The following is a 14226-nucleotide window of genomic DNA, read 5'->3' as shown; positions in this document are numbered from 1 at the left end:
AGTGGCAACAGTCTGTCCCTCGCTACATATCTTATGTTGAGGCTACTTTAAGCATAATACACTTTTGAAAGGCTAAACATCTTGTTAAAATAGTTCATAATTGGGGGCTGGTGAGATGGCTCACAATTAGGAACACTGGTTGCTCTTCGAGAGATCCTGAATTCAATTCCCAGCAACCACATGGTGGCTCACAACCATCTATAATGGGATCTGATGCCCTCTTCTGGAGTGCAGGTGTACAAGCAGAAAGAGCATGCACACACACACACATATAGTTGTGTGTGTGTGAACTCTTTTTTAAAAAAGTCAGTAATCAAAGAGCTGGCGAGGCGGCTTAGGAGGTAAGGCACCTGCTACCAAACAGGACAACCTGAATTCCATCCCCGGGACCCACGTAGTGGGAGGAGAGAACCAACTCCCAAGTTGTGCTCTGACCTTCATACCCACAAAATAAATATAATTTAAAAGTGGTATTCTGTGGTTCGAAGGCAGACGTGGTTTGTTCTTTTTAAAAGCAACTACAAAGGGGAGTGGTGGTTTAAGCTTACGCTAGCTAACACTGTTTAACAGGAACTGCTAACAATGACAGAAAAATAAACACAAACAGGGACAAATGACCTTTTATTCCATACAGAGATACAAAGGCAATTGTATGTAGCAACAGTCTGACGGCCAGTCCAAATTCTTGGGAGGAAGTGAATTCATAGCAAATGTCATGATGGCTGGTCGGAGAGAAGGTCAGGGGGCGGAGGGAGCCAAGACAGACGGCGGCTAATAAATAACACACGTGCGCACGACTCCGGTGTGCCAAGCCGAGGCTCGCGGGTGACCTGTGCTGCTTACTGCTAGCAGGGCTCCGCTGCAGCCATGGGAAGGTCTCCGAGGGCGCGGGGCACAGTTTTAGCTGGGCATTCAGGGAAGCAGCAGCCTTCCAGGTACGGGGACACCAGAAGGCACTGCCATCTGGACTCGTTACTGTCTTGGAGGTGGCCGATGCGACCACGTTCGTGATGGGCATCCTTTTTAATAAAACATACTTGGAATCAGACATGGCGGCTCATGCCTTTAATCACGGCACTTGGGAGGCAGAGGCAGGCGGATATCTGTGAGTTCTAGGGCAGCCTGGCTTGCAGAGAATTCCAGTATAGCCAAAGTTAGAGACCCTGTCTCCTGTCTCAAAAAAAAAAGGGGGAGAGAAAGAAGAGAAAAAAGAACACTGGACACACCTGTAGGCCCTGTTTGAGGTGGTGCTGGTTATAACAGCGTCTCTTCTATTTTTTTTTTTCTCTCTCTCTCTCTGAAATAGGGTATGGCTATGTAGCCCAGGCTGGCTTTGACTTAGTGATCCTCCTGCCTCGGCCTCTGGGCACTGGGACTATAGGCATGTACAACCACACCAGCTTGAGCATATTCCTTTAACCTAAAGACAGTATTTTCTGAGAAAATTATGTTCCAAAACCTAATGGAAAACAGGGTCACTGGTGGCAGATCCCTTCCCCAGCACCCACCGCTACCTGTACCCACTCATGGAGGCCCATGCGGACTCCGAAAAACACTTTTCCAAGGTTTATACTTGCAAGAGGAACATGCTACGTATCTGTCACTAATTAACCACGGTGTGTGTGTGTGTGGGGGGCGAGACAGGCTTTCTCTTTGTAACCATCTTGGCTGTCCTGGAACCTGCAGATCAGGCTGACCTCAAATTCAGAGATCCACCTGCCTCTGCCTCCCAAGAGCTAGGGTTAAGGGCGTGTGCCACCACCTGGCTATCTTGTCACTAACTAAAATGGCTTATTGGCTTTTGATATACATCAGTAAACTCAATAATATTAGTTTAAGTTTTATGCTTTATGCAAGACTACTGAACCAAAACATCGAAGAAATTGAAGGCTCAGTAGTATGATTTATCTATCTTTTTGGATAAAAAGATTTTTTTTAAGTTTATGACATTTAATCTAAGAGCAGAGGTTTCCAATGCATGAAACTGAACAGTCTTTGTTAGTCAGCGCCTGAGGGTCCAGGGTTCTGGGAATAAAAGCACAAACGTGGCGGCAGAGGAGAGTGGGAAATGGGTGTGGACTCCCAACATGACATGGATTGGCTGCTGTTGCTAAGATATAAACCCTACTGTAGCCATAGAGAAGCTTCGGGAATTCAGATATACAGATAACCCAATAAGAAACGCCCCTTTCTCAGGGTATTCTAAAGCATTTTACAAATCTTTAAGATTCCTATTGCTCACATCTTAAGAAATAAATTTATACTTTAGTAAGGCACTCTTGGAATACAAATAGTTTTAAAAAAAAAACATTACATTTCAGGCTAGGGTAAGCCATCCCTGTGTGGGAGGGAGGAAGTGGACACTGTCCCTGAATGGAGCTCAGTGCACTGCTCCGAGCGGGTGCCTCAGCTGGCTCAGTGTCTCTGAACAGCCGGCTATGATTGTGGGGTTCTCCTTCACCAGGAAGGTCTATGCTAAGAGCGCTGCCCAGATTTAATGGCGAATTCAAAACCAAAAGCAGCTGCTCTTTTTCTCCTGAAGCTGCTTTATATGAACAGAGACCGGTGACTTGGAATTAGCTCCGCCCACAAGGGCTGTGGAATGGAAGATGTCACAGTCTTCACCCACTGATTGCTCGCATGGGTCATCCTTCACCGTGAATCTGATGCGCACGCGCTATTCACCTGCCAGCTTTCACTGCTAAGTAAGAACTTGAATCCCACCATCCTTATGGCTAAGTAAAATACACACCACCTAGGAGACCCTAACAGAATAGGACTGGGCGGGGCTCCACTCTTTCCTACATGGTGGAAGAAAATGAGGGAAGCGGGATCGGGGGTGTAATTTGAAGCCTGAAATACAACTTCACTATTAAAAGAGGACACTGAACATCCTGTCGGAGGGATAGGACTTAAACACGGGGCTTCAGGAGTGTGAGATGGAGGCACCGCTGGACCAGGTCTTTGCTTCCAAGAAGTAATGGAGGATCCTAGAAGGGCAGCGGTAAGGCATTGTCTTTTTGAATTCTTTGGGCTGGCAGCAAAGGACCAGTTACTTCCCATAGAACTTCTTGTTGAGAAGGAAGATGAGGAGGTTGACGTTTACTTTAGCTCTGTCAAATAACTTCATGACGGCAACCCCTTCATACTGTAGCTGCAGCAAGTCCTGTTTGAAAAGGAAACATTTTAACAGTCAAATCTGGAACAAGAAAAGGAAGGGCCCCATGAAGGGAGGAGCCAGGAGGGGCGAGGCAGGCCTTACGTGCCAGGTGTGAGATGCAGTGAATGAGACGAAAAGGCCCCAGCGCAGAGATACAGTCACCCCGCGTGCTGGAGCAACAGGGAGTGCTGGCCGGTTAGCCTGGGGTCTGCAGGCTAACTTGGTCTTAGAGGATCATTAAATTTATAGTAAAATATTCTAAACATTCGTGGTGAAATACGCTAGTGGCTGAAAATGAGACTGGCTGGATCAGGACTCGCTAGATTCTTTTAAGACAGTCTTACTTGGGACAGGCTGCCCTCCAACTACCGTCTCCAGGTCTGGACAATGGGTATATGCCACTGTGCCAGACAAGCACTCTACCAACTGAGAGCTGCATCTCTAGCTCCATGACCTGCTGGGCTCCTGTGTTTAGGAGACTGAACCCAGGGCCTCTGAATACTGAATGTGTACTCTGATGTGCAGACTCTGCCTTCTACTCCGCATGAGAAACGTTTTCTTCTGCAAAGAGGATCACATGTTCATTGGATGCCCGGCCTGCGAGAGGCATCGTTTAGGCGCATTACACAGTATCTTTTCAAGTCGTCACAAAAATCCTCTCAAGCATGATTATCTGAACTTTAAGGATGAGCTGCTGAGGCTCACGGGCGTTGGGTGGCATGGCCATCAAAAAGAGCTGGCTTTGGGGTGGTCCAGACGTGACACGGGCTTTTTTCTCAGCACTCTCTGCTGTCCTGAAGGCCTCCGTCACACTGTCAGGGTCTCTACTGCTAAACTTGCGAGACTGTGACGAGAAAGCCAGGGTCAAAGGGCATGAAGGGACAGCAGTGTCACGAGGCTGGGGACCATGGTGCATCCTCTTTGCTTGACCTAACTAAATGCACCTGTGAACCAGACAAGTTCATGAATCTGAGCATCGGTGCGTGTTTCCTTAGCAGACGCTGAGACCCACGGGGTAAGGGCTTGTGTGTAGCAGTTCTTAGGAACAGTGTGTGAAGAAAGCCTTCACAATTACTGGATTAATACGCCCGGAGAGACTCCTGGTTCCCGAGAAGGAAATGAAGATGACTAAGACAGACTGTTTTAAGAGTTCACAGTTTTGGGGCTGGCAGGGAACTATGAATCAGCTCACACCGTCAACAGAGGCTGCCTCTCTGGGCTGCTGAGGCAAGGGGAAGAGCCGCCAGGGAGGCTGTGGGGAAAAGGCTGCAGGGGAGGCAACAGGCAAGGCATGCCACACTAAGTGCTCACTGTGCGATGGGGGCAGAAGGCAGGCAGGGGGAGAGGAAGGGCAGCCGATTGTGTGAGGAGACAGCAGCCTGTGCAGAAGTCTGAGTGCTCACAGAAGGCATTCGCCTGTCTGCCAGACCACACAGCAGTGTGAAGCGGGGCAGGGAGAAGACACAGAGGAGTAGAGTCTGGCACCAGAGCGTGTGGGAGGCCCTGGGTTTGATTCCCAGCACTGCAAAAACAATAGACCAATCAGCAGAACTAGGAGGCCTATGAGGCGGCACACACACAAAAACAATAAACCAATCGACAGAACTAGGACCCTGCTTATGAACCCTCCCAGTTTTCTGATGATTTTGGCTTTGGATTTTGAAGATGGCTTTCCCTACACAGCCTGGCCTGGAATGCACACTTCATCTGAGAGCTTCAGGTCCAAGCCTGCGCGCACCCACCTGATAATGCAACATGAAAGTCTCCATTTGAACTCCCATGAACTTGGCTTTCACTTCAAAGTCTCCAACTTCTTCTGTTGGACCGATTTCAAAGATAACATTTTTAAACCTGTTGAAACACAACACCATACGGGTGAGCGTCACATTTTCAGGTAATGACACTCTCAGGTGGGGGAGGGGACATCGGGGTACAGGACCAGAGTTCTCCTGCGGGGGAGGAACCATGGGCAGGACATCCTCCCATGCCCTCTGGGAGAGAGGAATGGTCTCTTCTTCCAAGAAGCATTTGCATTCTGCTCAAAGAGGACCACAGGGAATGCCACACCGACCCAAAGCGATGATGCCAGGGGCTCTTCCCTGAAGCTACCATAGAAAGTTAGTCATAAAAGGAGATAAAGGAGCAATATGTGGTGGCTCACACCTATAATCCTAGCACTCAGGAGGAAGAGGCAGAGGCAGACAGATCTCTGAGTTCAGGGCCAGCCTGGTCTACAGAGTGAGTTCCAGGACAGCCAGGCTACAGAGAGAACCCTGTCTTGGGAGCTGAGGGAGGAGAGCGATTGCACAGACGTCTGAGGCTGGGGAGAGCTGACTGGGTAGAGCAGAGAGAGTCGGCGAGAAGCAGAGGCTCTGGTGGACAGAGCACATGTGCACACTTAAGCGTGCCAAGTACATGCTGCCCCAGGACAGGAAGCTTCACAGTACCAGCAACAAGTAGGGTTACGCTGTTCCCCAAGAGAACAAAGTGCATCACCCCACACTTCCAGGTCATGGAAACACAACAGAGAGCCACCCAGGTGCGCAAGAGGACACCAAGGATAAAAGAGCACCCACAGAATCTGTGCTCAGAAAGTCAAAATGTGAGGAACCACATGGTCCTCCCCCCACTTCTGGGCATACGCCGGAAGACCTGGCTCTCGCAATAGCTTAGAAGCGGAAACAGTGCCTGTCTATCCGTGCATGAATGAGAAACAAAATGTGGTACAGACAATGGAATATCATTCAGCCTTAAAATTAAAAATGAAGGAAATCCTGTCATGTGGTTAAATCTCTAGGACATCATGCTAAGTGAATGTCCAAGCCAGTCACAAAAGCTAAGAAGTGCACGGCTTCATGACTGTGAGGTAACTAACGGAGTCACGTGCAGACCATGAGGAGCATGGCAGGGCCCCGAGGCTGGCCAGAGGGGAACACAGGGAGGGAACATGCCAGATGAAAACCTAGCAACCCGAACCCTGAACTACATCCTTGAAAATGGTTACAACGTGAACTCTATGTTGCTTGTTTTTGTAATCGTTTTTAAAATGCCAGGGCTGCCAGAGGACACTGGGTCAGAGACCTGAACTATTTTGACCTGGGGCAAAGCAAGTCGGGCTTCCGGGAAGGATGCAGCTGCTCCCTATGTGGAACCAAGTAAATGCTTTGTGAGGGCACGCATGGTGGTTTCAATGAGGCTCATGTTTGAATGTTGGGCCCCAGTAGACCGAATGGTTTGGGAAGGATTAGGAGGTGCGGCCTTATTGGATTAGGCGTGGCCTTGTTGGAGGAGGTGTGCCACTGGCTTTGAGTGTCAGAAGCCCACACCAGGCCTAGCCTTGCTCTCTCTGTGTCTGCTTTCTACTTTGTGGATCAGAGGTGACTTTTCTGTTACTGCACCGGTGCTGTGCCCGCCTGCCTGCTGCCGGTGTCCCTGCCACCATGATCATGGGCTGACTCTGAGAGCAATGCTGCCTTTTCTTTTTTTAAAAATATTTATTTATTTATTATGTATACAATATTCTGTCTGTGTGTATGCCTGCAGGCCAGAAGAGGGCACCAGACCCTATTACAGATGGTTATGAGCCACCATGTGGTTGCTGGGAATTGAACTCAGGACTTTTGGAAGAGCAGGCAATGCTCTTAACCTCTGAGCCATCTCTCCAGCCCCCAATGCTGCCTTTTCTAAGTTGCTGAGGTCACTGTGTTTTGTCACAGCAGTAGAATGGGAAGTAAGACAGTATATCTTGATCAGACACGGAAAATGAGGGAACGGCTTCCTGATTCTAAGATGAGAGATTATGATGGGCATGTACACATGCCGGTGTCAATGCCTGGGATAAATGGGAAAAAGAAATTCATTCTCAGGTGGCAGACTTCTGAGGAGTGAAGGTGCCTGTCTTCAAGCTTGACTGCTAGAGTTCTGTCCCTGGGACCCACGTGGTAGAAGGAGACAACCGGCTCCTGCAAGCCGTCATCTTACCTCCATGTATACACTGTGGTGTATGTGTGTGCACACAGGTAAAATAAACATAATTTAAAAATGCATTCTCTTCTTATTGCCAGGCTAATGAACTGTTTGTAAAACCTAGCTCTGCACATTAAAAACATATATAAAAGAGCCACCTAGAAAGAGAATAAGAATAATAAGATAACAACAGGATGAATTCAAATTTAAAAAAAAGTTTCTAAAACAAAGTTGAAATGGAAATATTCCGGGAAGAAACGGCTCCACAGGAAAATGCTACTCCCCAGCATGAGGACCTCAGTTCAGATCCCCAACATCCATGTAAAATAAGGCTCTGGGCACAGCAGTGCATCCCTGTAAGCACAGCACTGGGAATGAGGGCGGTGGACACAGGCGGAGCCCAGGGGTTTTCTAGCCAGCAGCCCAGCAGGACTGATGTGCTCCAGACTCAGTGAAGGTCTGAGCCTCCGAAAATAAGGGTGAGGGTGAACAGGAAGAGGCCACCTGACACTGACAGGCCTCCATGCTCGCTCACAAGCGCACACACACACACACACACACCAGCACACACCAGCACATACACATGCACAGAAGCAGGAAACACTCACTGATTTGCTTGGAGGTCCTCAATTTCCAGAAGGACTCCCTTTTCATGTAGCCTTGCTGCTGTGTATTTCAGGGAAATCTTTTTGCTTTTCTTGCCTTTCATTTCCCTAGGCTTTTTGGAGACCCTGTGAAGGGAAATAGAGACGACATTATGAGGACTTAGTAATCCACTACAAGTCTCAGACATCATGGAAGTGAGGCCAGACTCTTTCACTGCACTCTAGAAGTGGCTTCTACTTCTTCCCACCCCTCCAACAACCCCGGGAATGACTTCAAACAGAGACTCACTTGCCCTTGCTGGCCAAGTTATCCAAGCAGGTTTTGATGTAGCTCTTGTAGTAATCCACCTGCTCTCCATAGAAGGTAGCCTTAGAGTTCAGAGCTGCATACGTCTGCTGCAGCTTCACCAGCTCGGCTTTCCTCCTCTGCCTGTACCTCCGCTGATTCCGGATATCCTGGGGCACAATCAATGAAAGTTAGGGAGACCGTGCCTCTTGAACCAGCACCCTTCACGAACTCTACAACCCAGCTGGGCTGAACTCAAACATATCAACCGTTCTTAGCAGGCAGCGACCAGCTTTCACAACTTAAATGAAATCCAGATCTCATCTGCCTGTATCCTCTGGCAACAGGGAGCTGTGTGCTCAGGATTTTGTGTTTTTCGACCTTACTTACAAAGCTGGTCTAAGCCTCAGAAACATGTTGTCCTGAGAGGGAAGAAAAGGAACCAAGTTCGTAGGTGCAGACAGCATTACCTCAGTGAAATTAGAACTCCGGGCCCTGGCTTGGGGAGATTCACACAAATCAAGTGTATATATTCCGTAGCTATTGTGGGAAAGGCCTGCATATGAGCTGTGCTGCGCGGCCTGAGTGGCTACTGTCTGTTCACGAGCTCCTGAAGTACTGACCGTAAACAAGGCTGGGCCACCACTGTCCCCGCATGCAGTACCTTGGCAATGTCGTTGATGAGTTCCTGGTATTTGTTCTTTGGGTCCACGGTCCCGAGTTCCGTTAGCTTCTTTAGGCCAGTCTGAATTTTCTCCTTCTTCTCCTGAAGGCTGAGGTTGTTGTCCTCTTTCATGGGTTTAGACTTCTTCATCTTGTCAGGGGTTTTGGCGTCCCGGATAGCGCGTCTCTGCATGGCCCTCTGATGCTCAGCTTCCTACAGATGCAAACAAGAACACTGGATAAGTTCACCATAGCAGCCCTAAACTTGGACCCCTCTAGCAAATCTGGGCTCAGATGCAGAGTTCTCACACTCACCGCAAACTCCCTCCCTCTACTAAATGCCAAACAAGGAACAGCATCAAGGTGAAATCTCTCATTCTGCCTAGCAGAGTACAGCTTTGAGTCTGGATGCTTGGCTTCCTTGACACTAGGTGTAATCAGGAAACTAGATTCCGTGAGCCATGAAATCTGTTCTCTTTTCCTAGCTTGATTTGGGATGTTGAAGTCACTGTTATTTTATTCAAAATGTGGCTCAATATAACTACACAAATGAACGCAACAGCAGTGCCCGGCGAAATCTTGCCAATTGCCCGACTCGCTGCCTGAGCTGAAGCAGGCTCCTGCCCTCTGCTCTCAAGCACACTGCAAACAAGCATGGTGTCGTATCAGGGAAATCTTCCTTACACTCTGCCATGCTTTCTTACCCTTTCCCTTGAAACAAAACAAAACACTGAGACTAGGCTACTTGCCAGCTAGCCCAGGCTGGTCTTGAATTTGGTAATCTTCCTGTCTTACCCTCCTATGGAGCTAGGATAATATGGAGTACTTCCAGGCCCACTAGATCCCTCTTTAACATTGTCAGTCTTTTCTGACCTTGGCACCCACGGCTGTCATCACCACCTCCTCACCCAGTCTGAGCTCTGGAGTTCTAGATAACTCCACCCTCAGAATTGTTTTTCTAGCAACCCCCTCCCCATCTTCACCCTGGATTCACTGTGTTCCTCCCTCGTTGACCCCAGTGTTCCTGTGGATTTTCTTGTTTCCCCTCACAGTCAATCCTCAGTGTGGCTTGGGCTCCGCTGCTTGTGTCTTGGCTTCCTGACATTCTGTTCCTCATTGGCCGCCACCTTGAAAACTCTGGGGTTTTGTTGTTTTGTTTGGTTTGAGATAGAGTCTAACTGTGTAGCCCTGGGTGGCCTGGAACTAGCAATGTAGACCATGCTGGCCTTGAATTCACAGAAATCTTTGCTGAGATCAAAGCCTGTCCACCATATCCAGCAAGTTCTGGGTTGTTTGTTTTTAACTTTTATTTTATGTGCATTGGTGTTCTGCCTGCATGTGTGTCTGTGTGAGGGTCTCAGATCTTGAGTTACAGACAGTTTCAAGCTGCTATGTGGATGCTGGGAATTGAACCCAGGTCCTCCCTCTGGAAGAACAGTTAGTGCTCCTACCTGCTGAGCCTACTCTCCAGCCCTCTGGCATTTTTTGTGGTTTGTTTTGTTTATTGAGATAGGGTTTCTCTATGTAACAGTCCTGGCTGTTCTAGAACTCACTCTGTAGGACAGGCTGGCCTAGAATTCAAAGATCCACCTGCCTCTGCCTCCCGAATACTGGGATTAACAGCGTGCGCCACCACCACCTGCCCCCTCCTGGCATTTTTATAATTGATACTATAGTTAATTTCAAAGGGTCTTATGGTTTCAGATGTATGTATTACAATTTTCCTAACTGGTCTTTAAGTGTGGAGCCACATCCTGCACTTTTACAGACATGACCAAGGTATCCATGCAATTACAGCTATAAAACAGGCGTTCAATTCCTAGACAGACTGCTCTGCCCCGGATTAAGTTCTTGTCCATCCCCCTCTCCTTCCTCTCCGTTTCTCTCGTCTGCTAATAAGGGAAAGGGCGTTTCATGTCCGATGAACACTTTCTGGATTCAGAAGCCACCAACTTTCTTAGTGAGATGAGCCCTAATTATTACTGTCCCAAAGTTAGATCCATGCTCACCTTAGAGTCCCATCCCTTCCCTGTACTCCTATCCCCCATCCAGGGATGCTCCTACCATAGAAGATCTTACCCAGTTTAGGAGGGACAAGAATGAAACTTTCGTGTACCTGTTCACTGGTGGCCGGTGTCTCTAGGATCTCAGTCAGGGTGTCTCCTGGCTGGAACCGGATGACATCCACAATTAAACGTTTTGTGCTGCAATGAGATAGGAATTTTGTTTTGTTTTATTTGTGGAGACAGGGTCTCTCTGTAGCTTTGGAGCCTATCCTGGAACTAGCTCTTATAGACCAGGCTGGCCTCAAACTCACAAAAATCCACCTGCCTCTGTCTCCTAAGTACTGGGATTAAGGGCATGCGCCACCACTGCCCAGCGAGATGGGAATTAGTTTTAACATGGCTGTGTGTGCCACCTCCTTGTCACTGGATCTAAGCAGTAGCTGAAGCACCGTCACCACCACAACGCCTTGCTACAGCACCCACAGGGGCAGCAGTTACTGGCACAGGGAGCAAGGAGCTACAACAGGTGGTACAGGGAGGGTTTCCAAGCCCCGTGCCAAGCACAGTGCAGGGCGGTGAGTGCTGTGATGGGCAGGTGAGTGCTGGGAGGCCAGGATGGTGCTGCAGGTGAACTGGGTTCCAAGCCACTTCCTCCTCCCTTCTAGTACTCACTTCAGTAAGATGGTCCGAGCGTCCATCTCCGCATTCTCGTCACCAGGTACGTCAAACTTGTTGGTCAACGTGAGAGACACTTCTGTCTTAGCCAGTGCCTCTTTGTTGGGGTCATTTAGATTGCCACAACTTTCCCCTGTAGTTTTGGAAGTGTAGAGAGAGTCAATGTAACAAAAAGACATGTTGGAAGGAAAACAGTACAAATAAACACCATGCGTGTCACTAGGACTCTTGACGAAGGTGCACTCAAGTGTGGCACGCAGTTTTTACTGAGGAGTGAAGGGAGATATGCCAAATGGTTAAGCAAAAGGGTCTGTAATACAGTAACTTCATAAATGCGTAAAAAGTCATTTCACTGGGCACGGTGGTGCACACCTCCAGTCCCAGCCTTCAGGAGGCCGAGAGAGTGTGAAGCCAGCCTGGTCTTTTAGTGAGTTCCAATCCAGAGAGGACCACAAAGTGAGACTCCTCCTCTCAAAAAATTTCAGCAATGTAACCTTGAAATTCTTCCTCAAAATAGCCTTTCCTTTCTAGGACTTAGACGTTCTAATTATATAATGATTATTTTTGTCTTTGTATTTGAAAGCATCTGCTTCACTGGACTCAGCTACTCAGAGGTGGGGGCCTACGTTGGTTTTGTCTCCCACAGGGTATCTAGAATTCGATACAGTGCAAAATCAGAGGCAATGACATTAATCCCGACGCGCTCCCGCTCATCTTTCAGTAGCGAATGAAGAACATTACCTATGAGGGACTCGATGGTGGGCACCTCGCCAAGGTCGTCCAGCAGTTCGTGGATGGGGTCATTGTGCTCTGGAGCAATGGCATCCTGATGGTCCAACAGGAGCTGCAAAGACCCAGTGGTTGACCCCACGTTCACCCTCAACCCTCCGTCCCCACTGGCATGGCCCAACAGAGAGCTCCACAAAAGAGGCCGAACAACAAAACCACCATGGCCAGGGGACAAGCAAGGTCACCTACTGAACAGCATGAGGGACAAAGCAGCACTGAACTTCATGGAACAGCGTCCACTGTGAAAGACCGGGAAACCCTGCCCTGGGCCCCTTTTTACCTCCTGGCCATAACAGATTCAAACGCTCCTGTGTAAGAAAGTCACAGGACACAGACTAAATTCATGGCTGTGTCTGATAAGCACCAATGTGACGACACACTGAGATTTGCTCAGGGTCCTAGGGACATAGCTTGTTTTGGTTGTTTTTTGTTATTGTTTCCCAATGCTGGGTTTTAAACTCTGCCAATGTACAGTATCTTTTTATTCAAAAAAGAAGCATCCAGATTCACACTAATATTATCTTAGTGCCACGCAATGAGGTCTCATGCAAGCTACTATCCCAGGTAATGTCTTCAGAGAGGACAGCATCGGAAACTCCAGCAACATTTTACATGTGTCTTCATGTAGCTCTTTCTCTCTCTTTTTCTTTTGTCTTTCTTCTCTCTCTCTCTTTTCTCTTTTTCTTCTTTCTTTCTTTCTTTCTTTCTTTCTTTCTTTCTTTCTTTCTTTCTTTCTTAAGACAGGATTTTTCTCTGTAGCTTTGGAGTCTGTCATGGAACTCGCTCTGTAAACCAAGCTGGTCTCGAACTCACAGAGACCCACCTGCCTCTGCCTCCCTAGTGCTGGGATTAAAGGCGTGCGCCACCACTCATTTGTTCTTCTTGACGTACAAAGGAAGAAGAAAATTGTGTTTGAAAAACCTGTAGCTGGGCGGTGGTGGTGCACGCCTTTAATCCCAGCACTAGGGAGGCAGAGGCAGGCAGATTTCTGTGAGTTGGAGGCCAGCCTGGTCTACAGAGCTAGTTCCAGAACAGGCTCCAAAGCCACAGAGAAACCCTGTCTCGAAAACCAAAAAAAAGAAAAAAGAAAAAAAAAAAAGAAAAACCTGTATAATTAGGGAGCTTCCGAAAGGAAAAGTCCACAATCACAGAGGGACAGAAGCTGATGTTTTAGGTTGTGTGAGAGGAGTGAGTCAGATGGCTGGTATAAAAGAGAGCATTTCACCAAGCCACTGAGTCTGCGCTCACGGTGCACTTTTTGGAATCCATGCCTAGGGATGCTGGGTCAAGACACTGTCATACAGCTGCAAACATCACTTTGCAATGTCAGCATGGAGATCCTGATGCATGTGGCTTAGGGCTAATTGGCAGGACAGCGGGTATTTGCAGTATGAAGCGCAGACAGAGGGTGGTAGCTCAGGGACAGAGCACCTAGTACACTTAGGCTCTGGATTTCATTCCCAGCACCACAAAGAGCAGCAGTAGAAAAGGATCAGAAACTACAAGGAGCTGTGGTCAATTAAGATCACAATAGGGTACAGGTGGTGGTGGTGCCTTTAATCCCAACACTCAGGAGGCAGAGGCAGGCCGATCTCTGTGAGTTCGAGACCAGCCTAGCCTACAGAGCGAGTTCTAGGCCAGCCAGGGCACAGAGAAATCCCGTCTTGGAAACAAAACAAAACAAGATCACAGCAAAATGAGATGCCTGGCCATCAGCGAGGAGACAGGTGCCAGGGAAGGTAATGAGGGCGGTGTGATGAAGTGACGTCATTAAGGGGAACACTTACGGTGTGGGTGTTGATGATTTCGCCAATGGAAATGTAGATGACCGGCTTGGTGAGGGTGACCAGATCAGAATACTCATCCACGTTAAATTTATCCTGCAGCTCTGGGACATCGCAAGCACTTTGGAAAAACCGTCTGAAAAGAAGCAGCAGCAAGAGGCATTGGCATGGAAGCTGTGGAGAGGGCACTCAGACCTTTCCAGCACATGTTAAAGATACTAAGCAGCCAAGACAACAACATTCTAGAAAAATGGCCTCATGTTTGCTGTTCAATTCCTGCCTGGCAGCCCTG

General features: G+C 48.3%; 1 protein-coding gene across 1 annotated transcript in view; it reads right to left on the bottom strand.

Moving 5' to 3' along the window:
* Window positions 1-604: 604 nt before the first annotated feature.
* Iqgap1 (IQ motif containing GTPase activating protein 1) overlaps window positions 605-14226 on the bottom strand; it is an 89606-nt gene continuing 75984 nt past the window's right edge. Inside the window, exons 30-38 of the mRNA XM_050154007.1 lie at window positions 13938-14070; window positions 12103-12205; window positions 11359-11494; window positions 10797-10884; window positions 8682-8894; window positions 8021-8187; window positions 7735-7857; window positions 4903-5011; window positions 605-3166 (exon numbers count right to left, since the gene is read on the bottom strand). Coding sequence (XP_050009964.1) covers window positions 3053-3166; window positions 4903-5011; window positions 7735-7857; window positions 8021-8187; window positions 8682-8894; window positions 10797-10884; window positions 11359-11494; window positions 12103-12205; window positions 13938-14070 — 1186 coding nt within the window. The 3' untranslated portion in view covers window positions 605-3052. The remainder of the gene's footprint in view (window positions 3167-4902; window positions 5012-7734; window positions 7858-8020; window positions 8188-8681; window positions 8895-10796; window positions 10885-11358; window positions 11495-12102; window positions 12206-13937; window positions 14071-14226) is intronic.

This window comes from Alexandromys fortis, unplaced genomic scaffold (assembly GCF_014885135.2).
Source record: "Alexandromys fortis isolate MF-2015 unplaced genomic scaffold, M_Fortis_MF-2015_v1.1 scaffold_86, whole genome shotgun sequence".
NCBI classification, from domain to species: domain Eukaryota; kingdom Metazoa; phylum Chordata; class Mammalia; order Rodentia; family Cricetidae; genus Alexandromys; species Alexandromys fortis.
Note: the sequence above shows the minus strand (reverse complement) of the source record. Positions and strands in the feature narration are given on the sequence as shown.